The sequence below is a fragment of the Calonectris borealis genome, chromosome 29, assembly GCF_964195595.1.
Source record: "Calonectris borealis chromosome 29, bCalBor7.hap1.2, whole genome shotgun sequence".
Lineage (NCBI taxonomy): Eukaryota > Metazoa > Chordata > Aves > Procellariiformes > Procellariidae > Calonectris > Calonectris borealis.
In genome coordinates, this window is record NC_134340.1 from 3,935,708 (window position 1) to 3,960,560 (window position 24,853).

Here is a 24,853-nt window from a genome sequence, read left to right on the forward strand (position 1 = left end):
CCACCCGGGGCCCATGGCGGGGCTGACACGCGTGTTCGTGCACGTGCGGCGCGGCGGGGCGGGGGGGCCCGCGCGGTTCGGGCAGGTAGCGGGGCGGGGGGGGAAGGGGGCGCGGATGGGGGTGGGAGGGGGGCATGGCGGGGGGGGGGAGCGGACACCCGCGTGGCGCAAGGAGGGGTGTGAGGGTGTGGACGTACGCGGGGCGGCCATCGCGGGGCCATGGCCAATGCGGTGCCATGGCGGTGGCCACCGCGATGGCCACCGCCGTGGCCCCGCGATGGCCGCCACTGTCGCCCTTCCCCGCAGAGCGTCACAGGCGCCTTCTGCCCCGCGCACGAGGACGCGGCGGTGGTGAGCTGCGGCCTGGACAGCGGCCGCTTCCTCCTCTCGGACGTGGCCTTCCCCGGCTCCACCGTCGCCCTCCTCAAGGTGGGTGGGGGCCTGGAGACCCCTGGGTCCCCCCAAAGTGCCACCATGTCCCCTCACGTCACCTTTCCCCGTAGAGACCCTCCTTCTGCCCTGCCAAGCGTCTGGGGGAGCGGCCGGAGATCGCCCTCCCCGCCAAGCTGCAGGGCCGGGGGGTGGCCGCGGGGGTGGCCGTGCTGCTGCAGGCCAGCACCGGCCGCATCCTGCTCACCCGCCGCGCCAGCACCCTCAGCATCTTCCCCAACGTCTGGGTGCCGCCCGGTGAGTCCAGCTGGCGGGGAGGGGCGGAAAAATGGGGTGCTGGTTACTGTGGGGTGCCCCTAACCCGCTGTCCCTCCTGGCAGGTGGGCACGTGGAGCCGGGTGAAGAGGTGAGGGGACAACGCGGGGACCGCACAGCCTGGGGGAGGACAGGGCCAGCGTGAGTTGGGGGGTGCTGCTGCACCCTGACCCCCTCCCTTCCCTCCTTGGCCGCAGCTGCTGGACGTGGGGCTGCGGGAGCTGGAGGAGGAGACGGGGCTGCGCCTGGGCGCGGGGACCTTCTCCTGGAGGATGCTCGGCCTCTGGGAGGTAACATCCTGCTGGGCTGGGGGGGCTGAGCGCCGCCACCCCTCCCCAATGGAGCCGAGCGCCCCTGGGTGGGGGCGGCGGCACCCGGTTGACGCGTTCCCCCACCCGCAGTCCATCTACCCGCCCATGCTGAGCCGGGGGCTGCCGCGCCGCCACCACGTCGTCGCCTACCTGCTGCTCCTCTCCGCCGAGCCCCACCAGCGGCTGCAGGTGAGCGCCCGACCGGGGCCCTCCGCTGCGTCCCCGCGTGGCGATTCCTCGGCCTGAGCGCCGTCTTGGGGTGCAGGGCAGGATGCGTCCCAGCGAGAGCGAGGTGAGCGCCTACGCCTGGCTGGAGCCCGCCGTCCTGGAGGCCATCGCAGCCACGGAGGACGGGGCGGAGAGTTTGGGAAACGTCCCCAGCGCGCTGCCGGCCACCGTGGGGTGAGGACGCGCCCGGGAGCAGCTCCCGTGGGCTGTAAGAAAGGGGGTGCAGAGCCCCAGGCCCCACATCGCTCTGTCCCTGATGGCCTTCCCTCTCTCAGCGTCACGGAGCTGAGCAACGGCTCCTCCAGCACCGCCCAGCTCCCGACCGCGACCTTCCTGAACACGGCGCCGGCCGAAGGGGAGGACGTGGAACGGGTCAGCACCGGCACCAAGTTCGCCCTTCGGCTCTGGCTGGGGTCCCTCGGGGAGCAGGGGGGAGTCGGGCCCTAGGGCAGCGTCACTCCTGCGGCCGCCGCGGACGGGAATAAAGTCACTGCCCACCCGGCCCGGAGTCCGTGTTGGAGTGGGGCGGGGGTCTCGGGCGGCGCGGAAGGGGAGGGGTGGGCACGGACCCTGCCTGCCACAGGAAGGGCGAGGAGGGGACAGCAGGGTGGCCCAGAGGGGACACGGCTTAGGGGGGTGGCAGGATCAGCACCCATCAGCTCACCAAGACCGGGGTCCCCCCGATAACAGGCGCTGGGTGGGTTTCTTTTGGCTTAAGGGGACTCTGCTACAGAAACGGCTCCAAGGGGTCAAGCAGCTCGGTATCGAGCAGGGAAGGCGCCCCGGCCACGCTGCCGGCTGCTCCTGGGGTGTGTGACCACGCTGTGTTTATAAAAGACGTGTTGTCACCCTGGCAGGACCTGGAGCGGCGCCGCCGTGCTGGCCGGGGGACCGGGGTCCCACGCTGGGCACGTCTCGCTGCCCGGGGGAGGCCTGGCTGCAGGGAAAGCAGAGCAGAGTTAGGGGACGCGGTGAGCCGAGCCCGTGGGGAGCCAGCCCGGCACCTCGATGCGATCTCGTCGACAACAAATCCCCTCCAGCGGGGGATTTCAGAAATCCAGAAGTTCAGAAACTCCAAAAACCCGTTCCAGGGGGGTTTTGGAGCAAGTGCGGGCGAGGCAGGGGCAAGACCCCAGCGCTCTCTTGCCCCCAGACTCCTGCTCTTCACAGCAGAGCAGAAGCAGCAGCGGTTTGGCTCCTGCTAAACAGAACCAGCTCCACATGCCCCGGTCACCGCAGGAATCGGCAGGTCCTCTGGATTTCCACCTTTATTGCATTGAAATATTTACCGCGGTTACGATACAAGAAATAGGAAATCGTCCAAGCAGAATACTGTGCGCTGCTCCCCCGTCCCGACCCACCGGCACGGACGCCGCTCGGAATTTTCAGGGAAGGAGCAGTTAAAAAAGGTGCTAAAAAAATTGCTACATGTGATACCTCTCCGCGCTCCAACCTCGCCGTGAGCCAGCACCCGCGTGCCTGTCGCTGCAGGGATTGGGAGATGGGCTTGGCAGCAGGGAGCAAGCCTGTTTGGACACTCACAAAGCAGCAGGTACATCGCTGTAGAGGTTACAAACTGAAGTATACATTTAAATACATAAATAATTTGTGCAATGGGTGATGCGTCGTCCCCGGAGACGACGCAACCTTCATTTCGTCCTCACGTGGATACAGAAACAGGGAAATCTTTGGAGTTTTATATGTACAAAAGCTGCAACTGAAAATATAGATCATCTATGTGTTCTCTGTACAGGTCTGGAAATATTTAAAAGGAAGAAAACAAATCTTTTTTTTTTTAAAAAATACACCGTAGTTACAACTGAGACAGCACTGTCGCCAGAGGGACAGGCAGGAGGCAACAGCGTGGACGGGGCAGCAGGGCCGCCCCCCTCCCGGCTCGCTCGCTTCACCCCGTCCTCCAACGCAGCCCCGCGCGCGTCTGCTCTTCCCCCCACCGCCGTCTCCCATTAAAAATGAGGAATAATTTCCAGTGGGGGCTGGGGAGGCAGCCCCAGCCAGCCCAGCCTCACTTGTGAGGGTCCCCGTGGGGTTTGGGGGGTAAGTGCAGGACACGCTGCTTTTGGGAAGCAGCACTGCTCCCGCGGAAGAGGGGACGGTTGAATTCTCCTCCTCAGCTCTTCGATATCTGTAGCAGAATCCTACGTAACATAAACGGTTTTAAAATATTTCTTTAAAGTCGGGGGTTTGGTTAACCCTCGGAAACAGGCGCTCCCCAGCCCACATCCCAGCGCGCTTGGGAGCGCGTGCGTGCGCGGATACAGCCGTGGGACGCATCCTTCCCAACAGAGGCGGACTGGAAACCAGCGGCGCAAGGCCTGGGGGCACGGGCTACGCGGGGGAGATGGCCTCGATCGAGGGGAGAGACCCAACCGAACGGTTCTTGGTCAGGTCCTTCCAGCCCCGACAGGGAAGCCAACCCCTAAGGCAGCTACTGGAAATCCGCCCCCGTCTCCCATCCCTGGTAGAGGGAATAGCGGCCGTCAGCGTGGCCTCAGTCCAGGGAAATGACGTCTGGCCTGCAGCCCGGGAGCGCCGCGTTGCTACTTATTGTCCCGTTGTGTCCGTGGCTCTCCCGCAGCGCGCTGGGGGAGACGATGCTGCTGATGCGGCCGCCGGCCGGGCTGACGGCGCTGTGAGATCCTGCCATCACGGGGGCCAGGGGGTTCATGTTTATGAAGTGGCTAGAGGTGCCCCTGTACTGGAAGAAATGGCCGAGCGTATCCTGCTCATCCAGGGAGGTGATCACGGAAGGGCTGTAATGCTGCCGAGCAAAGGAAAACCCCGATCAGCGCACGGTGCCCGCACAACCCCGGCCCCAGCCCCAGGCAGCCCTCCGGAGCGGACAGGTCGCACAGGGTCGCTCTGAGCCCCCCAGATAAATGTACCAGTTTACCGAGACCGCTCCTGAACCATCAGCACCCGCTGCCTCCTGTCAGCACAACCAGTGCAAGCGCGGGCTTCGGGGGGAGAACGGCAGAGACCCGCGGCAGCAAGAAATAAAGCCCAGCACAGAGAAAGAAGATGGAGCCTACAGCGACCACCCTGAAAAGCCGTGGATCCGTGCCCAGCGCGGAGCCACCTGCGCACCACGCGGACAGGACAAATCAACTCCCGGCGACTGCCGCCAAATCCCTCCGCTTTCTACCATCGCTCTCCGACGTCTGCGTGGATTCAGCCTCAGAGAAGCAAAATACTCCCACCTCTCAGCCCCTGGCAATCCTGAATTTGCCGTAGCGAGGCAGGCTCAAGAAAGCAGATACTGCGGAAGAAGAGAGGTGCTGGGCAGAGGGGCAAGAGCCCAGGAGTCCTGCAGCTGCAGGGCTGGCTAAGTGTCTCCCTGCGGGGTCAGGCGATGCCCGTGGAACCGCAAAGCCGGCACCTCCACCGCCGTCCTACAACAGTTCTCACAGAGGAAGAGGATGGAGGAGGAGGAAGGTTGGCTGAGCGAAGAGGGATGTATTTGCCAGTTGGCAGATTTGGCAAGGAGAAAAGAAAAACAATAATGAAACAAAACAAAAGAAAAAAAAAAAAACCCTTACCTGATTTTCACTTTGAAGGAAGGAAAACAAATCCAGACCTAGAAAAATAAAAAGGGGAAAAATAAATCTCTTGATGGTAAACAAACTTCTGGCAGGAAGGGGAGCCAAACCGTGCTAACGTAGAGACAGAAGCAGATGGGTTCAGACTGCTTCCAAGTACCAGGTACCACGATCCTGTCAGCTCCAACTGCCTCACAAACTCCAGCTCTGCTCCTACAACCGCTCTGTAACTCATCGCGTGGCCTCAGCAACGGAACAGCGCAGGGCAAATTAAATTTCACCTCTCCAGAGCTGTCGTGGGGCCTGGCACCAAAATCAAGTTCCAGCAAAGCTCAGCAAACCGCAAAGGGCTGGGTGAGCCCAGCCCCGACCCCGCACTTCGAACCACTCTGCAAAAGCTGCTTACGGCTCGCGACCAAACCAACTCCATCAGACAGCAACTGCGCACGCCTCAGATTGGGCAGGAGGGATGCGTGAACTGCACGCAGGACCGAGAGGGTATTTTCAGGTCTCCGCTGCTGACCTGAGGTGCACTCAAGCCCCTCACCTCATCTCTCGGGGTAGCAGCCTCCCCGCCCGTAAAACCAGGCTTTAAACGCCCACCCCCCTGGGGACAACCGAGGCATCACTCACTGCCGTAAAGCACACGGGGATCCCCAGAGCCGTGGGTTCCTGGGAATGGCTTCTTATTCACTACTCAGTCACGGACCTGGGCCTCTCCTTCCTTCTGCTGGGTGAGGACACACAACCCGTATCACACCCTGCCAGCCAGCAACAAGAGCCCAGGAAAGGAAGTCGCAGCCTCATTTCCTCGGTGGCCCTGGGACACCAACCAGCCAAAACCCGGGTCGTTCCTACCTGTGATCCCTAACAACCAGATTTCAGGCTATTCTGTCAGTCAGGAGCTCACCTGCAAGCCCCTAGAGAGTCTCACCGGCGTGGTGCCCCGGGAGGGAGGCACTCTAGTCTCCTTCTTCCCTCTTCTGTGTTGGGCCAGTGAACTCTGTTGCTCAAAAATCCTGGCTCTGATCTGCAGTAGCCGCCAGGCCGAGAAAGGCTACGAGTGGGGGTGACCCAAAGGCCCCCGTAGCTCAGGGGAAGGGGAGGCCAGGGCACCGGTGTTACAGCCAGCTGCTTAGTCTGGTAAACTGGTACAATTGTGCGTATTTGCAAACTGCTGCCAGAGGTCTTTGTTGTTACCTTGAAGCTCTGAGGGCACCTGGTAGGACGGATGGTAGTCGGGAATGGGGAGGTTGGAGAGATAGTCGCTGCCGAGAGCTGCCATGGGAGGACTTCGAAGCACAGAAGACGGCTGGTGATCGATACTTAACACCCTGAAACAATACAGACCCGAGGAACCTTAACAAAAGCAGAACGGCATGCTGAGGGCAAAATTCCGCCGTTGTTTGTCAAAAAACCCCCGATTGCTACCGCACCTACAGCAAAACCAAGCCGTCCCTCCTCCCCTGTCCCACGCTCAGAGGTGTGTCCCCTCGCCCTGGGAGTGGAAAGCAGCAGCAGCGCTGCCCAGGGACGGAGCGGGCTGGGATCTGGTCACTGCGACGGCACCAGCACTCGGAAGGGAAGCGAGCCGAGAGCAGGAAGCAAGAGAAGCCAAAGCCCAGCAAAGCGGGGGGGCCGGGTTCCGGTGCTGCCTTACCCCTTGGGCCCGGCCGCTGTCGGAGGAGCCATGCTGGAGACCGGGCACTGCTTCTTGGCAGGCGGCTCCTCCTCATCCGACGAGCTGTCCAGAGTGAGATCAATAACCTCCACTTTTTTTTTGCCCTCCGAAGAGTTCTTGCCCTCGGCGCTCACAGTGTAAAGGGAGCTGGCTGCAGAAGAAAACCAGCGATCAGCTTCAACCGCTGAAATGGAGACGAGCAAAACACCACCGCCTCTACAAGCACTACAACCCTGCGATACACTCAGGACTGCCAAACAGCTGGTAGCAAATCCACACCCCATCCCAGAACAGAAGCATCATCCCCACACTAACGGTCAGGTCTCCATAGCCCACCTGGAATTAATGCTGCAGTTTCAAGAGGAACCTGCATTTGTCTTGCTTTTTCTAGCACTTACTCCACAGGGGTGTGCTAAGTGCCTGTCATGCTCCTGGTATGTCAGGGTGATCCCAAATACCGGCTCCCAGATGGGATCGGAAACGCTCCAAATGTTGCTTTGTAAATGTAAAAATTGTAAGTGTAAACGTTGCTTTGGCAAAACCAGACGTCCAAAAAAGAGTTGGTGACCATAGCTCCCGTACCCTCGATCCCACTGAACGCAGACGTCTGGCACACCTCCTGGTTCTCCTTCTTGGGCTTCATGGGGCACCAGGAGCCGTCCTCCATGAACTGTATCTCATCGCAGTCCGTGCACGAGTTCAGGATTTCCATGAACAACCTGCCGGGTGAGAGCACGAGCTGGGGAGAGCAAACGCTACAAGGACTCGCGCATAAATACATGCAGACGGACGGCAGAAATGACACGGGACCGATGGCGCTCAGGAGATGGGTTAAAGGGGTGCGACGAATCCCTGTGCTAAAATCAGTATCACCTGCAAGTTTAGTTTTCTGATGGGCTGTTCAACGTACATTGGAGGGCTCGGTTCAAACCCCCGTCAGCAGGTTCCCTCATTACTGCCTCTGCAGAGACTGCCAGCAAGGAAGCCAAGACTTTGACAAAGGCTTCTTGTTCTTTGGGAAAAATGTCTCCAGATTGGCATTAAAGCAGTTTAGGGAATGAAAATCAGATTTTAAGTTATTCGAGGCTGTAACTTGTCTCTATATGCTAGCATTAGAGGATAAGCCTTAAAAGAAAAACATTATCCAGGCTAAAGAGTGTGTTAGAAGCCTGCTCAGCTCACCCGTCGATTATCAGGTTGTCGTACGGGGCTTTCTTGTCACACACGGGACAAGTCCACGTGGGTTTCTTCTCATTCATTTGAAGGTAGAGCGCAGCATCGAAGCACTGGAGGTGGGTGCACGTGATGGCTCGGCAGGGCACAATCAGCCTCATCTTACCCAGCTGGGGGACAAGAGGTAAGAAATGAAGTGGGTTTTGTACAAACCGCCTCTCACAGCACCAAAGTAAAGCCAGCGGTGTTATTCCCTCTTTATTCCCTTTTCTCCCCTGCCCAGCACTCCAGCATGTTTAACAAGATGTTAAACTAAACGTCAACGAAGAATTAATGTGCGAGAGAAAACAAGCTTTCCGGAGGGTATTTTTGCCTTTTCTTTATTTTTTTAAGCTCACCTCCACCTCAAACACGTGCTAATAGTGAAGGTGAAAGACAAGGACCGGGTCAACAGAAGACATTTTTTGCCTAGGCAGTTTAGGCCAACAATCTCAGCAACGTTTTTATGCACGAAAGAAAGCAGTTCTGCTTTTATTTAGGAATCAAAGCTGACTTTTCAGCAAGAGCAGGGCTGCAGCAGCATTAGCTCTCGTCTCGCTCCAAAGCGTTCCTACGCAACGGTAAGGTAAAGCGGGAAGCTGTTCACACAGGCCTGTCCAAGAAAAATGAACAAAAATGTAGAAACCTACTGGACACATCAGGGAAACTCGTAAGCTCGTTGTAGCTATCTCACTGTCAGGATCAGCTGTTAGTTTTTCTTTGACTGAAAGAAGAGGAGGGGAAAAAGGTCTCCTGTCAACATCCTCCTTCTTTTACATGCATAAATACGTACAGACATGATTTATAATTTGCACCATGACACTTATTATCCAAATTACAGGCAGGTAATGCTTACGACAGCAGACATTATTGCTATTCGGCTAACAGCTCTGGCAAGAGTCTCCTTGGCTAGACCATATACGCCGCACAAAGAGACAGTCCCGACCTTAAAGAATTTACAGCCTGCCTGTAAAACGGCAGCACAGGGGAAGCATTTGGTTGTAGGGAAACCGCGTACAATTTGAGTGCAAGCAGCAACGGCACCACGCCCGCTGCTCCGCAGAGGAGAAATGTTTTGGAAGTACCACAAGGGAGATGGGCAGCGATCTGAAGAACGCTTTGATTTCCATCTTTGTTGAACGGCATCACTGAAAAATAATCCCTAATCTTTACAATCCTTACCTCCCCATCGAGTTCTCATCATCAGGACTCAGCAAGTGCGTGCGGGCTTGCGAGAAGGGAGGCACCCAAAGACCTGCACTGCCCTCGCTCGCTAATTCAGACCTGCTCCGTCAGGGTCAGATCAAGCACAGTTACACCTTCACTTACTCAGGGCTCGCGAATGGTCTGGATTTCGGATGCCCTTGGCTCTTAGCTTCTGTAGCAGCGTTACCGACGTCAGCTGCTTCACCAGGTACACCGACACAGAGTAGTTCTGTTGAAAAGAAGTTGACGCTGCTCAGAGCTAGAAAAACCCACCAGAAAGGAGAGGGCTCTCCTGGATCTGCGCAGCTTGACGCTACTGCAAAAACGACCTCGATTCTGCCTCGCAGACCTGAGGCTGCAAACAACTGGTAGTGAAGGAACAGCAGCAAATGGGAAACGGTTTTCCCCTCACTCACCCTGCCAAACTCCGAGGACCAGTTCACTACAATCGTGTTGGGGACGGTTGCCGAAAGTCGTGCCAATGGAGTGATGTTGACGGGGCGGCTGGGCCGTTTCGGCTCTGCGCCGTTTTTCGTGGGCGGGAGATAACCCTGCAAAGAAAGAAAGATTACCTGGCATAAAATAAATTCTCTCTGACGGGTAAGGCCACGTACAAGAACCTACAAACCCAGTCTCTTCACGGCACATTGTACCTCAAGACATTTCATGTCACATCTTAGAGCTTGTATGAGAATTTATCTACAAATCTCAAAGCAGTACATTATTATTTCTCAATGTCAAGAAATGGAGAATGAAGGTTCCCTCTAACATCCTTACGCTGACGAGCACACTGGAATCCCATCGTAAGCTGAACCTCTCCACAAACGCAGAACTGCCAGGCTGGGATGTGTTGTGCACAAGTGGCGCTGAATTAAAAACCAAAGCCTGCCCAGTTCAAGGAGGCTGGGAAGCTAAAAAATTACATCCCGTGACAAATCTCACGTTGATCTCATTTTTGCTTCATTATATCCACATTCCAACCTGGTTAGAAACCCATCAGCCCAAGAGTGCCGTTTCTGTAATTCAGAGAGATTCACACCACCCTTTTTTCATCGCCCTCAGTTAGACTGGGCAGCGTGAGACTGATTCAGCAGCCGTCACAGTTTGAGCAGAAGTAAAACAAAAAAAAGCGTTCCCGTTGAGCTGCTGTGCTGCTTCTCAGCTGCAGATGACTCATCCGAATGAACGCAAGAAACCTTATCTGAGAGCAGAAGCTGGGGGGACCCTTTAGCCATCTCGCATCTCACATGCGCTTCCCTCTTTCCGCCCCACGAGGCCGGAAACCACCTCTCTCTATTTTTATTTTTTTTTTAAAGCAGGTTACTAATTGTCTCGGCCAAAACCAGACACAATATCTGAGGCAAAAAATGCAAATCTCTAAAAACCCGAAGGGAGCGGCTCAGGCAGAGCATGAGAGGCTGTTCTGCAGGTTTGATTGCAAAAAGCGCCTGCTGTAGTGGAGCAAAGCCAGCGTGGGGCAGTTGACAGGGAACTGGCCTGCGACTGTCGAACCGCCGATACCTTTCCTAGCTGTGACACTGAATCGCATCCCTTTTTGGACTGTAAATTGGGGCAGGCGCTATTTCTTATTACATTTTTTACACATTACCCAGCACAAAGGACCCCAGCCTTGACTGGAGCATCCAGGTCTTCCTGCAATGTGATAAACTAAAGGCAGTGCCATTATTCCGTTAAACTCAGATTTTACTCTGCATTTTTATTATCAAGTTTCCTGTCAAAAGAGGCATTCCAAAAAATGAGAGGGAATCTGCTGGTTACAAAAAATCAGGCCCAAAGTTCACATATTTTTCTACTTAAAGACCACACTCCTTAAATCAAAGAGCAGCTTTCATCACCAATCCACAGCCCTGTAACATGAAATCAGTTTTGCACTCTCACCACACCATTTCTTCAAATCAGTCTTTAATCTCTGGAAAATACGTTCCCACTGCACTCACTGGGAGCTGCAACTGTGTAAAAGGGCAGGCTTTAGTCTACAACATATTAAGAAGAAATAAGATTTACTCACAGGCAGGGGACAGAGTTTTCCATTGACCTTGACAAATAAATTAGGAGGGAAGTAATCTTCTTGGGGACAGCTGGTTTCACACAAGCAAAACCTAAGAAGCAGGAGGGAGAAACTGGCAAGTGAGTGGTGACACTCGCAAAAAGCGGCAGCCAAACTTCCCTTTAAAAAGGGAGAAACATTTTCCAAGCAGAAGAGATCAATGGCTGGAAAACACATAAGCAGATGAACAGCCCTACTCGCGTTTCAAGCCCTACGTGCAGCAAAAGATATGAGAAACGAGACAGAAAAATGCCAGCGACTTAAAACAATTGCTAACGTGCACGCTGTGAAGTGTGCAGGGGCAGGGCTAATTTTATTCAGCCCAGATGACAATCTAAGCTATCCAGAATTGTGGTTTCAAAGGCAAACTGTATTTTTCTGGCCTAACATCATTCAAGAAAATGACACAAACCGAGCTCCGGTTCAAGCGGCACGGGCAGCTAACCTGGGTGCCGTTTAGTTGTGATATCTGGAAGCTTGAAGAAAAGTGGTGGTTTGAAATTGAAGACTTTGATTTAATTCAGAAGAGGACTGCCTTCCACGCTGGCCACCCTGATATAATTCCCACACCAGCAGCGTTGTATCAGATGGCTTAACCCAGCTTTGGGTGCGTTCACGTGCAACTTCACCTATAGATTCTGCAGCACTTCAAGATGCAAAGAACTCCATCTGCTTATGTCACCCAACGCAAGCACCTGAGAAACAGAAAAGCTGTATTTGACCCAAAGTGAATCTTGCAGGAGGACAGACTGGTTACTGCGGGGACTCTCTCAAAGCTCATCCGCCACCACTCGATATCCTACCGTTGCCTCCCTCATCGCAGAATCATTCGGGTTGGAAAAGACCTTTAAGATCATCGAGTCCAACCGTCAGCACCACCAACCCAGAGCGGGCTCCGGTTCAAATCCTAATCCCACTTAATCAGACGGCCGCGCGCTCTATTTTGTCTCCAAGGAGGGTGCTCCGCCAGAGACGACTCCCCGGGCCGAAACCACAGGCCTGCCGCGCAGCCGTGAGTCAGACCGTGACCTCGGCCGGCTTCTTCCGAGCTGCCAGATCAAGCCCTGGCATGTCACGCCGACGCAGAGCCACACCACCAACGTTCTCAAAAAATAAATCTGATCTTATTGTGCTTTAACCTCTCTCTGCTTGCCAAATAAAACAGAGAATAAAATGGAGAGTTAATCTTTTTCTTGCTTGGGAAGATGAGAATACCACGTATGCTGAAGCACATCAGCAGGAGAGAAGAAACGACCCCACCATCGTTTTTAACTCCTGCACTAAAGTTTGCTGAATAAGGGTCCACTTCTTCAGGATGCACTCCGACACCCCAGGAGACTCCTGAAAGTTTCCCGGTGGGCTATTTGGTAAACTCTCTTTCATCTCCAACGCCCAAAACACAGTAAGAGGCGTACACACTGCAACCGGTCCTTCCAAAACACACATGGTGTTTTTCTGCGCTACAGAAGAGACATTTCCAAGCATCCACTGATGCATTTCAGGGAACAGGACGCCCGTATGCTTCGCTCCACCAGCTCTGCGCGCAAAAAAGGAACAGATGGACACAGCAGGAAAACTGCGGCTGTAAAGCCCCAAATCAGAGAGATGTTGTCGCAGAATCATAATTAATATAGAACGCCCTCCTGAAAACCACCAGGCTCTCTTCTGAATTAAATCAGAGTCTTCAATTTCAAACCACCGCTTTTCTTCAGACTTCCAGATATCACAACTAAAGCCCTAAATTTCCTCATCACTTTTTTCCTGAGAGTACAGTAATGATTCTCTGTCTCTTTGCCAAGTTCAAAGCCCTGATAATAAAATTTAACATTTTTTAACCCTGCCAAGGTTGAATGTTGGGCAAGAGCCTCCTCAGTTCCTGTTCAGTGCCGTAGGACAGTGGGGGCAGGCACTCAAATAACCCCGGCACGGACTGCAAGAATCAGAGGGTCCATGAAGCACTTTCAAGTATTTTTCTACTCACGCTCTCCAACATCTCTTGCATTTTCATGAGTAATAGCTGGGTGAATATTAAAAAAATGTTCAAATTTTAGGGTAATGTAGTTTCTGCATCTTATTTGCCTTTTGCAATGAATCTGCAAATAGGCAAATAATTAAAATGGAGACGAGAAAGAAGCGAGTTCTATGTCAGTGTGCAAAACTCGGAAAAAGATCAAATTTTACTGCACTTAAAATTGAGAAAACTTGTGTGCAAGGCCGTGTTGCCTGTGCCAGCAAAGCGTCACCCAGAGACAACTCACCCAGCCTCTCCGAGTCCGGAAAGACCCTTTTGGTTTGGTGTTGCACAATGTGGTTTATCAGAGGCTCGCTCCCCTATAGAAACCCTCACTCCCCTATAGAAACCAGCGTTCAGAATGCAGCACCAAACATTTAACATTTCCCCTGAGCAACCTGACATGCAGTTTCAAACGAAATCAAGTGCTAGAAGCGTGATTCACCAAAATCAAGGACACATTAATACCGAGACACTAGCTCAGGGAACAGGACTTAATGCGTTCATCAAAAAGACATTACCTTACCTTAATTGCACCTGTATAGTGTAATCACATTTGGCACCTGGTAAGATATCTCTGCAACAGAAAAGGAGGTCTTAAGCAGCACTTACCAGAGAATTACAACTACAACAGCATAAATTTTTATTAAGTTATATTGATATTGATAACTGTGAGTTATATTATGAATAAAACCAGTGCAGTCAAATTGTCAAAACAGGTAATGCCTGTCCGAACTAGCAGGCAAAATTCCCAAACGAGGACGTAAAGCAAAAGCCCATTGAACAGAAGAGAGAGTGGTGGGAAGGGACAAAATCAACCTCAAAGATTCTTGCTACTGCTGAGTCTTAAGACTATACAATGCCAACTGCAGACTCGCCAATGCGAACAAGCGATTGTGTTTGTAGGCACAGGTGGAAGGTAGTCCTAAAGTTTGGGATGATTTTGCACGTTTTTATCCCAACTACCCCATTTTCTCTCTTCCATACACCAATTCCACTCCGCAGGGTTTTAGCCGGGTCCTCAATGGCTGCAGGCAGCACAGCACCGCTGACGTCAAGGATCTCCCCTTTTTACCCCCAACTTGGCACTTTATTCTCACGTACTGCACTGGAGCAGAGAAACACGAATTGTTTGAGACTCAGCTCTTCCTCCTATTCCCACCATCGCCCACCTCCTCATCTGCCAGGCTCTCTCACCCAAACTCTGCCCATTTTTTCTTCCGACTCCACTCCCCGTTCTGCCGGGGAAGAACAGGCAGCCGCAGCAGGGAAGCCACACGCTCTTGCACGGCATCCGAGAGACACCCTTTCGCTTACCGGGAGGTGAGGATCTGTTGAACTTGCTGGGGGGTTAGAGCAAAGGTGAAGTGAGCTTCTTCAAACCGTTGACTGTTCGTTGAGGCTGAAAAAGAGAATTTAAGACAAATTAAATCATCGTTAAGCCGTTCTTACACCTGCAGGCGCCAAGGCTTGTAATAAACACAGGCCAGTATCCACTAACAGCAGAAGACAATCCGTCGTCAAAATTAACTGCAGTTCCATGCAGGGCCCTCCAGATCCCTGACCGTGTAACCAAGCGTCAGGTCTGTCTTCCAAGGCAGACATTCAGCTTCCATCATTTTATTTACAAGGAAAACTGAAGCCTGGAAAGTCAGGCGGTTTGCACAGACAGCAAACGGTGAGGAAATCGGGAAACCCCCCCCCCGCTCTCCTGGGTCTGCAACAGGCTCCCGAGTCCAGGAAGAGCCACACGGCGCTGCCTCGGGATCGGCAGACAGGTTGGGAAGAGTGAGATCAAATGCGGAGCTAAGGGAATGCCGGAGGTCATCCACTGCCCTAGAAATTACAATAATTACTGTGGTTATGGAGTAAGTACAGTTGCTGAACAATAATCGGGCGTTGCCATTTTCTCCTCGGGCACATGGACAGAGTCACGGCGAATTTAGAGAAAACCACCATGCCCTTGATTAAAAATAAACAGACGCGGAGAAACCCACATAATGGGAGAATCAAGACTTTTACACAAGGGTTAGTGACGAGCACGGTAAAAACGTTTGGTGCAAATAAATCAGATTTCCCCTTCTCGTTCCCTGACCTTAACCAAGTTACTTCTTTTGCGCCTGAGCTTCGCCCTCGGTAAAACTGGCAGGTGTCTGCCCCCCTCTCAACAACTGTGAGCTATTTCATTAGTATTTGCAGAACATCGGTATCCTAGAATGAAGACCACTGACGTTGTAAGCCAATGTAATTTGCAAAGAGACAACTTGGCCTCTTCTGCACTCGTTTTTACACCCGTCGGGAGAGGTCCTGAGCAACAGCAGCTCCCGCCGGTGCTCTCTGGGATGCGGAGCTTCCCTGGGTCAAGAGAATCCGAGGACGTTATCACGTGTTAGTGTAAATCTCACATTTTGATTCTTTACTTATTTCAAGGAGATTGGTAACACCTGTGATGAGCTGGTCGTAGCGTGACCGTCCGAGGCGACCGAGATCCGCAGAGGAGGTGGTTAGCTCCGTGCTCCGTGCCACCTGCCTTCGGAGAGGGACACCCTTACGCTGGCCTCCCCAAAAAGCACATTCAAGCACAGATTCCTCAGCGGGGCGAGGGGTTTTGCTTCTCCAGCCTCCTGCAGCTCAGGAATGCCAGGAATGCGAGGCCCTGAGTTTCCTGGCAGATGACCTGCCAGATCTTCCCCCCGGACCGGCAGCAGCGACAGGCTGGCAGACCGGACCGGAGAAATTCAGAGGAATTTTGACCATCTTAGGACTTTGTGCCTGAGCCTTTTGCTCCTCGATGACAAAATCGGATCCTGATTCAGCTCCAAACAGAGCTGGGGTAAAGCCGCTCAAAATTTGCAGCTTTCTCTCTTCTCTGCTGCTTCCGTTTATAACCGATAATCAACCTCCATCTAATAAGCAATTTATAACCAGTGTTATTGCGCTGTTGGCAGCCTTCTCCCAAGCCAGAGAGAAACACCGACGTCTCCGAGATTCACGGCGACAGAGCTAGGGGTTTGGTACCGGCTGCGGAGCAGGAAAGCCAAAGCCTGGATCTTCCTCACCTGCAGCAAACAGCGCGCAGACGGACCAGGAGGCTGTGTCATTAACCCCCGTGTCACTCCCTTCACCCACCATCACCCTCTCCACCCCTGTTTTCATTTTTCCTTCCCATGCATTGCTTATTTCTGGCATTTTTTCTGACACCGTGACCTTCGTATCTGGATACTTACAACAAATTGCCCCAAGTAACTAAAATAAAAGAATGGGAAGGGGACGTTTACACAGCTAAAGGGAGAAGAAAGACACGAACCACCAGAAGCCAAAAATAGAAGCCCACGATCCCCTAGGAACTACATAAAAACGCTTTCAAGTTCAAGCACAAACACATAAGTACGGGAGTTTTATCAGGGGAGAGAAAAAAAATCATTTCTTTTGCAAGGCGAGTATCCCATTTCAGGGAAGAGGCTTAACCACAGGTTGTTTGAGAGATTGAACAAAGCCAAACCTAAGAAAAGGCAATTTTTAGCAAAACCAAACCCCCCAAAAAGCGCATGGGTTTTGGTTGGAGTGCAGACACACTTATCTCCACTTCAGCAAACATTACTACGTTTATATGCAAGAAAAACATCCCTGAATCCAAGCGAAAACCATTTAAAAGGCATAAGATGGGTGGATCTAGTCTGAAGAGGCCAGAAAGGCTCAACCTAAAGTAAAAATACAACTTATAACTTATTCTAAAAACCAGAATAAATCTCCCTTCTTCACGGGCCCAAATCACCCCAAGTGCAGCAGTGCTTCCAAAACCACCAGCAATTACCGGGCTAACTCTGTACCCTACGGCACTTTAAAGATGACAGCAAACACACAACTTCTCTGGAATTAGGCAAAACCCAGCATTTTCTTGTCCCTATTTTACAAATGGGGAAGCATCGGAGCGCTGGGCCTCCGCATCACGTCAAGAAACAAGTGGCTTTGCCCTTTCGCCATACTCCATTTCTGCTCTTAAATTTAAGGTCCCCGTTTGCTTCGCGCTCAACGTCAAGTTGTCTCAGCAACGCAGAGCCGACCTCTTCTCGTCTTTGCAACAAGCTGGACTGTAATGCGTAAACCAGCTCATTAATTTTATATATTGGCGGATTTTAGGACTACATTTTTCTTAATAATTAAGGCAGAATTAGGACTCAAATGCAGCAGAGGATTTTTAAGAAGCTGTTTTGCTGGAAGTTGTAACACCAATTGTTTGTAAAAATAACAAACCACTTTTCATAATTAACTCTCCTGGCATTCACTAATTTGTTCGGAAAGGGAGCCCGTGCCAACTGAACCAGGTTTTTATTCACTCAGGATTAGGATCCAAACGCTGACGTACCACAGAAAGCTTCACAATTCAGAACGTAAAGAAAACCCCAGGCTCTATCTGGTGAAAACAGTAAATAATCCAAAATTTATATAGACTTATAAAATAGACACTTAACAGAAAAGGTGTCAGCTGGGAGAGAAATACCCTTCTTCATGGAAATCAATGTGGAACAAGACTGACAAGCAACTAAAGGCTTCCATTTCTGGCAGCCCATAGCAGCGGGAGTGGGAGGTTATCGGTCCAGATGATCCGAGGGCTGGAGCACCTCTGCCACGAGGACAGGCCGGGAGAGCCGGGGTTGTTCGAGGAGGCTCCGGGGAGACCTCACCGCGGCTGTCCGTACTTGCAAGGTGGGACAGACTTTTTAGCAGGGCCTGCAGCGACAGGACACGGGGGAATGGTTTTAAACTGAAAGAGGGCAGATTCAGACGAGATACAAGGAAGAAATCTTTTACACTGAGGGTGGTGAGACACTGGCACAGGTTGCCCAGAGAGGTGTCCCCATCCCTGGGGACATCCACGGTCAGGTTGGACGGGGCTCTGAGCACCCTGCTCTGGTTGAAGATGTCCCTGCCACGGCAGGGGTTGAACTAGGTGGTCTTTGAAGGTCCCTCCCAGCCCAAACCCTTCTACAATTCTATGAAACCCCACTTTCATCTGGATATCAGCCTTCTGAACACACACCGGTGGCTTGCCCTGATCGTGCCACTCCTGCTCTGACTTCTCTATCCCAGCAAACAAAAGGAGCCTCCAGAGAACACGAGGACCGAGCGTTTTCGAACGTACCTAAGGTGGTGGGTTTTATCAGCTCATCGTAAACGTCGTAGAAGGGCAGCCTCTTCATCTTGACATCCGGATGGACGGGATGGATGGGCGGCGATAAGTGCTGAACCTCCGTCTCGTGCTTGGGTCCCAGCACAGGCACCGGCGGCAGCAGAGCCGCCGGCACGGCGGCAGAGCTGTGGTCATAGGGCAGGTGACACACCGTGCCCTGCGTCAGCGCGGTGGCCGAGGGCAGCTGCCCTGCCTGAATGTGGAGCATCGACAAGTCCGAAGGGGTTAAGATCTTCCTTGGGAACCTCCGCCGGTACAGTTCTTTAATTTTCATCTGGACAGCCGGGCTGCAGCCAGATTTCAGCAGCTGTAACGCCTTTGCGAGAAGTTCGTGCTTCCTTCCACTTTTGTTCCTTCCAGCAAAGCCCAAGAGAACTTGCAATTCTGATACCCTAAAGCTCATAACCATATGCTGCAAGAAAATAAAACAACCACCGTTACAATCGCTGCGTGAGGAGACACAACCCAAAAACAAGCCATGGGTTCACTAAGGAAGATGGTGGAGGCCTTAAAAGAGACACTGTCAAGTCTGAAGTTCCCCTTGTCGTCAACAACTCCTCAGCAGCAGAACCGTAAATATTTAGGTTTACTTTTAGATACTTTGCTGGGATCTGGAAATGCAAAAGGTTGCACTCGCTTCCCGATTCGACGGATGTCTGAGCAGTTTCTGATACCCAAACCTTGTTAAATCACCTTCCCGCCGAATAAACGCTGACAGTCTCTTGTAGGGTCAACCTCGCATTGAAACTAAAGCTTTTTGAACCTCTCTGGGTTTAAAGCTCTCGCTTTAAGGCCTCTTCAGGCTGGCTTAGAAAGGCCAAGCCCCAGTGTGACTGCAGAGGTTTTCAGCCGTTGCTTTTCTTCTTTTATTGCTAAAATATACTTTGGGAATGCCCAGTTTTGGCCTGATGTTTCTCTAAGGAGACACATCAGACATCAAATCTGAAAACAGACGTTGGTCATTAATGAGAAAGGCTGCAATTAAGGAAAAGCATCCCTCAGGCACCACCTCTATACCTAGGCTGGCGTCATTTATCGACCTGCCTCACTGAAGGGATCTCCCCAACAGCGACCTGCTAATTCTCACCACCAGCCCAACAGCCCGACAGGGTTAAGTTGAAAGATGCCCGAAGAGGAGAAAATACAGAATTATTCCCATTTCACCAAAGGAAAAATAAAGAGGGTCTCAGGGACCCCTCCGCAGTCACACCAGGCAAGTTAGCGGCAGACCTCAGAAACTCAGCTCCATCTCCCAAAACCATCCTTCTCCTGAGCTCGTAATACGATTTCAGAATTACTTATTTAAGCGGAAACACCCACGGAATGACAAAGAGTGCTATGGAAGCACATATATACTTACATGCATATATATTTGTACATATTACAGCACAATCTTTTCCTCCATGCAAGTAAAAAAGGGTTAAACCTGGACTGAGCAACTCAACACTCTCCCTTTTAAATCAGAAAGGCACACAGAGTTTCACCACCGCTCTGCATCTAGAAAGACTTTTCCCTTTAGGCTCCCAAAATGCAACCAATTCAACAATAGCAGAATTGTTCTCAAATTAGTTACAACTTTGTGGGGTTTAAATCCACGATTTCGGTTCCACGGAGGGGTTTCATCCGGCTGCAGTGGAGGGGAAAGGCTGGCTTCTGTGAGTTCAGAAACACCAAAAAACCGCAATCCCTTCGATAAAAGAAATGCAAAATAAAAGCTGAAACCTCGTCGGTTTAACCGGAGGCGTATTTTGCGTTCGGATTGATTCTCAAACCCAGCAGAGCTGATTTTCCTTCCTGACGGGAACATCTTGACTCTACACCTTACAGACCAAGCTCTCTAGAGTCACAGAAATACCGAATTAAGAGGCACACCTCCGTAATCTATAGGTCAAGCGTATTAGATAGTTAATTGATTCTGGTCTATGCGCCAAGAGGTTTTAAGGCAGGTTAATTCGCTGTATTAGGATCGTGCTACCCGCACACCGAAAATGCAGCATCTCAGGAGGACAATGTGACAGATGTTCCGCTTCCCGGTGGGAAAAAAAAGGGAAGTATTTGGTAAAGCCATCAAAGCCAGCCCTGTCGGTACAAAAAGTGCCATGTGGTCCCTGATGCAGAACAGACACAGCGTCAGATTAAGGTTTTGTGTAGAAAAAACCCCGTAGGTCGCGTGGGATTTGCCCGTTACCTTTGCTGGGTGATACATTCAAGAGCAGAATGATTAACTTTATTTTTTTCCCCCTTTTTGGAGCCAGGAGAATTTGTTAGAAGCGGGAAACCTGTCATTTAAGAGGCAAAAGCTCGACGTGGGATCTCTCAACTTTGACAGCGCCTCTTTTAAACACCTCCCAGAAAAGACACATTAGGGATGCACGTTTATCAAACGCTCCTCTTCCCAACTCCCTCCCCTTCCGCGACAATCATTGTAAAGGAACCGACCTCCTCCCACATCCATTCCTCCTACAAATCCTCCGGACAGAGTCCTTCCACCGGCAGGAGATCAGTGTAGCATGGCTCACCAGCACAGAATTCACGTTTGTCATTAAAAAACACTCGCATTCGTGACATAGGATGGCTGTGTCACCACCGCTGCAGCAGCTGTGGACTCTTATCTACCCCCGAAGCCTCTCCGGTTACTGCTCACGGTATCGGAGCAGCGGAAAAAACTCTCTTTATTGCCGTAAGAGATGGCAATCGAAGCTCCCAGAGGGCACCTGAGGCTGGGGTAGCGGCTGGATCCGCAGCAGACTCGAGTCCGATCGTGCCGCTGTCGAACAAGGCACGTCCGCAAACCTCTTCTCTTTCCAGGGGAGTCACCGTTCGGTCTTTTAAATAAAGGAAAGTGTCTTAAGCCAACTACGGGCTTTATAAGGAGAGAGCTTTTCGTTTGCAACTGGCTCGTCTTGCTTTTACAATGAGACACAGATGGTAAAAAGCTTAAACAAACTCCTGGCGAGGAAACCAGAAAGGGGGTTAGGGGAGATGGACGAGGGAAAGGGAGCAGAGATTCAAAAATAAACTGAAGAAGCCTCAAATAATGCCAAGCTCCACTGAAATGGCTGGCGTCCGGGGGGGCCAAAGCCCAGAGATGTAAACCCGCACGCTAAGCTACCCCTAGACTTAAACCACAATTCCTCTGCAGGGATTTATCCGCAGAGGGAGCGGAGCAGAAAACATTACAGACACTTTGTCCTGGGTCGCGCTCGGCTTTACTGTTTGCTAAACTACGTCCCCAAATCGCAGGATTACGGCTGGACGGAGCTGCCGGAGCTCGACTTCTGCGCAGCCCCGAGCTACCCAATTACAATTATCGGATCCAATTTATCCACTAATATTGTCAACGTTTTGCCACTCGATAAGGCTCCCATTGCAGTCAGGCTTAAGTTTTAGGGGAGGGAGAAAGACCACGCCATAAAGCTGTATCAAAATTTGGACAGGGCATTGCTGGAAAGATTACGGACAAATATTACTCTGGAGAATTACGTTCTTGCTGTGGCTGGCTGCCAAAAAGGTGCCAGTTCCCAAATGTCTTACTGTTCCCAGCACAGGGAAGGGGGCAGGACTCCCAGGCCACTTCAGCCAGCTAAGACCTATATTCCAGCCTGTGGGGGGAAAAATATTAAACCGCCAACAAGGAGAGAAAAAAAAAAAAAAAATCAGCTTTGGAATTAGTTACCAGGGGCAATTTCATATTCCACAGTCTGGTGGGCAAAGGTGGTGACACACTCTGACTCCTAAAAAAACGAGAAAAAGAGAGTGGAGGGAGATGAAACCCCATCCAGCTGTGAGCACTGGTGCAGCACTACCATGTTACACGCTCTCTGCTCCCTCCTCCCGTTCTGCACCCCAAACCTGCCTCTGCGACGCCCCCTCTCCTGCCTGCGGCTATCGTCTGCTCCCCTGCCGACCCCCCGGCATCCTTCGAGGCTCTGAACTGCTCCGGCTCTCGGCTCTCCCTTCCTTTGGGTTTCTACCTCTCTTCTCCACGGCTCTGCACCTCCGAGGCCCCCCAGGGTCTTTCGCCCCCCCCTCACGGACGAGCCCACCGGGCTTCGACAGCTTCACCCGCCGCTCAGCGCACAAAGGTCCAGACGCCGGCACCCTCCCTACGGCCCCTTCGCCCCGGTGGTCCCCCTGCCTTCCCCCCACGGCTCTGCCCCCGAGCCAGGAGCCCACGGCTCGCCTCAGCCCCCGACCCCAGCATCCCCACCCCTCCCCGCCATCCTCACCCCACACCGGCTGTCCTTGCTCCCCCCACCCCACCCAGCTCCCTCCCAGCCCTGTTCACCCATCACTGCCCCACGGTACAGCCCGAACCCCTCGCTCTGCCACCCCACAGCCCCTGCCCCACGCGGCTACCCCGCCTGTCTCCCAAACGTCCCCAGCCCCACACACCTCCTTGGGCCCACTGCAGAGTCTCCCAGCCCCACACCTCCGCTGCCACCATGCATCCCCTCAGTCTCCCATATCCCTTCAGCCCCAGGCTGCCTGATCCCCAGCCCCAGACATCCCCTCAGCCCCACACTACCAGACCCCCAACCACAAAAACCCCCTCAGCCCCACAGAGCCCTCAGCCCCACACTGCCTGGACCCATCCCCACAGAGCCCTCAGCCCCACAGACCCCTCAGCCCCTCACTGCGTGGCCCCACCCCCACAGAGCCCTCAGCCCCACAGAGCCCTCAGCCCCTCACTGCCTGGACCCATCCCCACAGACCCCTCAGCCCCACACTGCCTGGACCCATCCCCACAGAGCCCTCAGCCCCACAGAGCCCTCAGCCCCACAGAGCCCTCAGCCCCACACTGCCTGGACCCATCCCCACAGAGCCCTCAGCCCCACAGAGCCCTCAGCCCCACAGAGCCCTCAGCCCCACACTGCCTGGATCCAGCCCCACAGACCCCCCAGCCCCACAGAGCCCTCAGCCCCACAGAGCCCTCAGCCCCACACTGCCTGGACCCATCCCCACAGACCCCCCAGCCCCACAGAGCCCTCAGCCCCACACTGCCTCACTCCATCCCCACAGAGCCCTCAGCCCCACAGACCCCTCAGCCCCTCACTGCCTGGACCCATCCCCACAGAGCCCTCAGCCCCACACTGCCTGGACCCAGCCCCACAGACCCCCCAGCCCCACAGAGCCCTCAGCCTCACACTGCCTGGACCCATCCCCACAGACCCCCCAGCCCCACAGACCCCCCAGCCCCACAGACCCCTCAGCCCCACACTGCCTGGACCCATCCCCACAGAGCCCTCAGCCCCACAGAGCCCTCAGCCCCACAGAGCCCTCAGCCCCACACTGCCTGGACCCATCCCCACAGACCCCTCAGCCCCACAGAGCCCTCAGCCCCACACTGCCTGGACCCATCCCCACAGACCCCCCAGCCCCACAGACCCCTCAGCCCCACACTGCCTCACTCCATCCCCACAGAGCCCTCAGCCCCACAGAGCCCTCAGCCCCACACTGCCTCACTCCATCCCCTCAGCCCCACACTGCCTCACTCCATCCCCACAGAGCCCTCAGTGCTCGACTGCCCTCAGCCCCCGCCCCGCACCCCCTCAGCCCCGCGCTGCCGGTCCCCCGGCGCCGCTCGGCTCCCGCCCGCCCCGCTCGCCCCCCCTCCCGCCGCCGCCGCACCTTCAGCTCCGCCGCCTCCGCCATCTTGGGACATGGCAGCCGCCGCGCAGGGACCGAGACAAACTCCGCGCCCCGCCGCGGCCGCACGGCGCAGGGGAGGGGGACAGAGCTGGGGCGGGGGGGAACCGTGGGCAGGGAGCGTCGCGCAACTCCGCGCCCGCCGCGCAGCCGCAACGCCACGCCCACTCCGCCTCGCCACGCCCACTCCACCTCGCCACGCCCCCGGGACGGGTTGGGAGGGGGCTGCCCCGAGGGGTAACGAGTCCGGTATAGGGCTGGTGCTATACGGGACTGGTGCTATAGGGGGCTGGTGCTATAGGGGACTGGTGCTATAGGGGACTGGTGCTGTAGGGGACTGGTGCTGTAGGGGACTGGTGCTATAGGGGGCTGGTGCTATAGGGGACTGGTGCTATAGGGGGCTGGTGCTATAGGGGACTGGTGCTGTAGGGGGCTGGTGCTATAGGGGGCTGGTGCTGTAGGGGGCTGGTGCTATAGGGGACTGATGCTGTAGGGGGCTGGTGCTGTAGAGGACTGGTGCTATAGGGGGCTGGTGCTGTAGGGGGCTGGTGCTGTATGGGGTTGGTGCTATAGGGGACTGGTGCTATAGGGGGCTGGTGGTGTAGGGGACTGGTGCTGTAGGGGACTGGTGCTATAGAGGACTGGTGCTGTATGGGGTTGGTGCTGTAGGGGGCTGGTGCTGTATGGGGTTGGTGCTATAGGGGACTGGTGCTATAGGGGACTGGTGCTGTAGGGGACTGGTGCTGTATGGGGTTGGTGCTATAGGGGACTGGTGCTGTATGGGGTTGGTGCTATAGGGGGCTGGTGCTGTAGGGGACTGGTGCTGTGTGGGGCTGGTTCAGTATAGGGACTGGTGCTGTACAGGGACCAGTCCTGGCCTGCAGCCTGCCCAGCACTGGTACCGGGGCCCAGGGTGGGTGCCGTGAGCCCACCTCCCGCCCGGGACCCCCACCCGGGATCCCCGCCCGGTACCCCCACCCGGGACCCCCGCGCGATACCCCCAGCCGGTACCCCCGCCCGGTACCCCCGCC

The 24,853-nt window shown here is 54.1% G+C and overlaps 2 protein-coding genes across 8 annotated transcripts; one reads left to right on the plus strand and one right to left on the minus strand.

The window, feature by feature from the left end:
• The first annotated feature begins 11 nt into the window (after positions 1–11).
• On the plus strand, positions 12–2,986 carry NUDT17 (nudix hydrolase 17). Of its 3 annotated transcripts, none has more exons than XM_075176380.1 (8): positions 12–85; positions 307–429; positions 504–687; positions 771–796; positions 903–995; positions 1,107–1,205; positions 1,282–1,418; positions 1,520–1,746. In XM_075176380.1, exons 1-8 carry the CDS (start codon positions 14–16, stop codon positions 1,689–1,691), a joined length of 906 nt encoding a protein of 301 aa, XP_075032481.1. In that variant the 5' UTR covers positions 12–13; the 3' UTR covers positions 1,692–1,746. The 3 variants fall into 3 exon arrangements, with proteins under 3 accessions (XP_075032481.1, XP_075032479.1, XP_075032480.1); XM_075176378.1 differs by lacking the exon at positions 12–85 and adding an exon at positions 2,102–2,986 and having other exon boundaries at positions 158–429; positions 1,520–1,616; XM_075176379.1 differs by lacking the exon at positions 12–85 and having other exon boundaries at positions 159–429.
• PIAS3 (protein inhibitor of activated STAT 3) lies at positions 2,500–23,880 on the minus strand. 5 transcript variants are annotated; one of them, XM_075176370.1, is made up of 15 exons: positions 23,805–23,880; positions 21,850–21,907; positions 18,126–18,585; positions 14,300–14,384; positions 13,509–13,559; positions 10,933–11,023; positions 9,320–9,454; positions 9,027–9,132; positions 8,348–8,421; positions 7,668–7,828; positions 7,068–7,204; positions 6,465–6,636; positions 6,005–6,138; positions 4,805–4,842; positions 2,500–4,026 (listed from the first exon to the last, which is right to left on the minus strand). In XM_075176370.1, the coding sequence occupies exons 2-15, from the start codon at positions 21,862–21,864 to the stop codon at positions 3,757–3,759; spliced, it is 1,929 nt and encodes a 642-aa protein (XP_075032471.1). In that variant the 5' UTR covers positions 21,865–21,907; positions 23,805–23,880; the 3' UTR covers positions 2,500–3,756. The 5 variants fall into 5 exon arrangements, 4 of the variants coding, with proteins under 4 accessions (XP_075032471.1, XP_075032472.1, XP_075032470.1 ...); XM_075176371.1 differs by lacking the exon at positions 18,126–18,585 and having other exon boundaries at positions 23,805–23,874; XM_075176369.1 differs by lacking the exon at positions 21,850–21,907 and having other exon boundaries at positions 23,805–23,867.
• Between the last annotated feature and the right edge of the window lie 973 nt (positions 23,881–24,853).